The sequence below is a fragment of the Gorilla gorilla genome, chromosome X, assembly GCF_029281585.2.
Source record: "Gorilla gorilla gorilla isolate KB3781 chromosome X, NHGRI_mGorGor1-v2.1_pri, whole genome shotgun sequence".
NCBI lineage: Eukaryota > Metazoa > Chordata > Mammalia > Primates > Hominidae > Gorilla > Gorilla gorilla.
The window spans coordinates 57,668,395-57,669,834 of NC_073247.2; the positions used below are offsets into that span (position 1 = coordinate 57,668,395).

Genomic DNA, 1,440 nt, shown 5'->3' on the forward strand with positions numbered 1-1,440 from the left:
GGCAGAAGACAGGAGTGTGCATGTTGGCAGGAGGGGCAGAGGGCACTCAGGGACTCTTAGTAAGTACAACTGACTGGAGTGTTTTTGGGTAGAAGGAAGAACTGAGTTGCAGCCAGGTGAAGACAGAGTGCCCCCCTGCCAGGAGCTCATGCTGAAGCAACACAGTCAGCCCCGGAGAATCTTGAATCTGTGAATGTTGCCCAGACAGAACAGGCATGCAGGCAACACTTGGAATGCACAGAAAACACACTTCGGCCTCTGGTGGCCCAAACCAAGTCTGAGTGGGCACAGAAAGGCCAACATCTTGGCTAGGAGCCACCATTCAAGTGTAGGAGAGCAAGTTCAGGTCATAACAGCCATCTACATCAAAGTGGCCTATCCTCGCGGAGGTGTGACTGGCCCGGATCATCTCTGTCAGTGCCCACATCTGCTGCACCTCAGAGGATACCCTGCTGGGGTCTGGGAGACCCTCATGGAGGAGTGCAGGTTGCTCACAGGGCATTGGGTGGGAGAGCCACTTGGGGAAGATCATGGAGGGGCTCTTTGGTCCCTGCTGATAGATCTGCAGCTCCTCCACTGTGAAAGACAGCCACAGTGGTGATGGCTGCTGCAGAATCAGGTGTAGCTCCGATATTCTGGCCATGTCACACAGTATCTGTTGCTTGAACAGCGACACATACTCCTGGGCTCCCTCCTCACTGTGTGGGTCGGGCATCAGACAGTCCCACAGGCAGGTCACCCACTTGGCCGGTGTGTGTGCTGAGGTGTGCTGACAGACACGGATGCTCAAAAAAGCTGTGTAGTAATCCTTTTTATTTTTTTTTGAGATGGAGTTTCGCTCTTTTTGCCCAGGTTGGAGTGCAATGGTGCGATCTCGGCTCACTGCAACCTCTACCTCCCGGCTTCAAGCGATTCTCCTGCCTCAGCCTCCCAAGTAGCTGGGATTACAGGCATGCGCCACCACCCCGGCTAATTTTGTATTTTTAGTAGAGACGGGGTTTCTCCATGTTGGTCAGGCTGATCTTGAACTCCCACCACCACACCTGGCTAATTTTTGTGTTTTTAGTAGAGACAAGGTTTCACCATGTTGGCCAGGCTGGTCTCAAACTTTTGACCTCTGGTGATCCACCTGCCTCGGTCTCCCAGAGTGCTGAGATTACAGGCGTGAGCCACCATGCCCGGCCGCTGTGTAATAATTCTTAAACGTGATCCCCTCGAACGGAGTGACACAGGGGAAGGTGACATCAATGACCAGCACACCAGGCCGGCCTTGGGAGGTCCATACGTCGCCCACCTGCAGGGCTACGGTGCCTTTCACATGGCAAGGCACCAAAACGCGGGACATGGTGCTAGCAGCCGCGATTAAGTGCAATAGCTGCTCCAGGCCCCGACCGCCAGCCCTTCCTGCCGTCCTCAGTTTCTCATCTTGGATAGGAAGAT

The 1,440-nt window shown here is 54.3% G+C and overlaps 1 protein-coding gene across 1 annotated transcript; it reads right to left on the reverse strand.

Moving 5' to 3' along the window:
* Nucleotides 1-236: 236 nt before the first annotated feature.
* Nucleotides 237-1,345, reverse strand: LOC101130789 (nicolin-1-like). Its single transcript, XM_004064069.2, has 2 exons — nucleotides 1,174-1,345; nucleotides 237-795 (listed from the first exon to the last, which is right to left on the reverse strand). The coding sequence occupies exons 1-2, from the start codon at nucleotides 1,343-1,345 to the stop codon at nucleotides 323-325; spliced, it is 645 nt and encodes a 214-aa protein (XP_004064117.1). The 3' UTR covers nucleotides 237-322.
* Nucleotides 1,346-1,440: the final 95 nt, after the last annotated feature.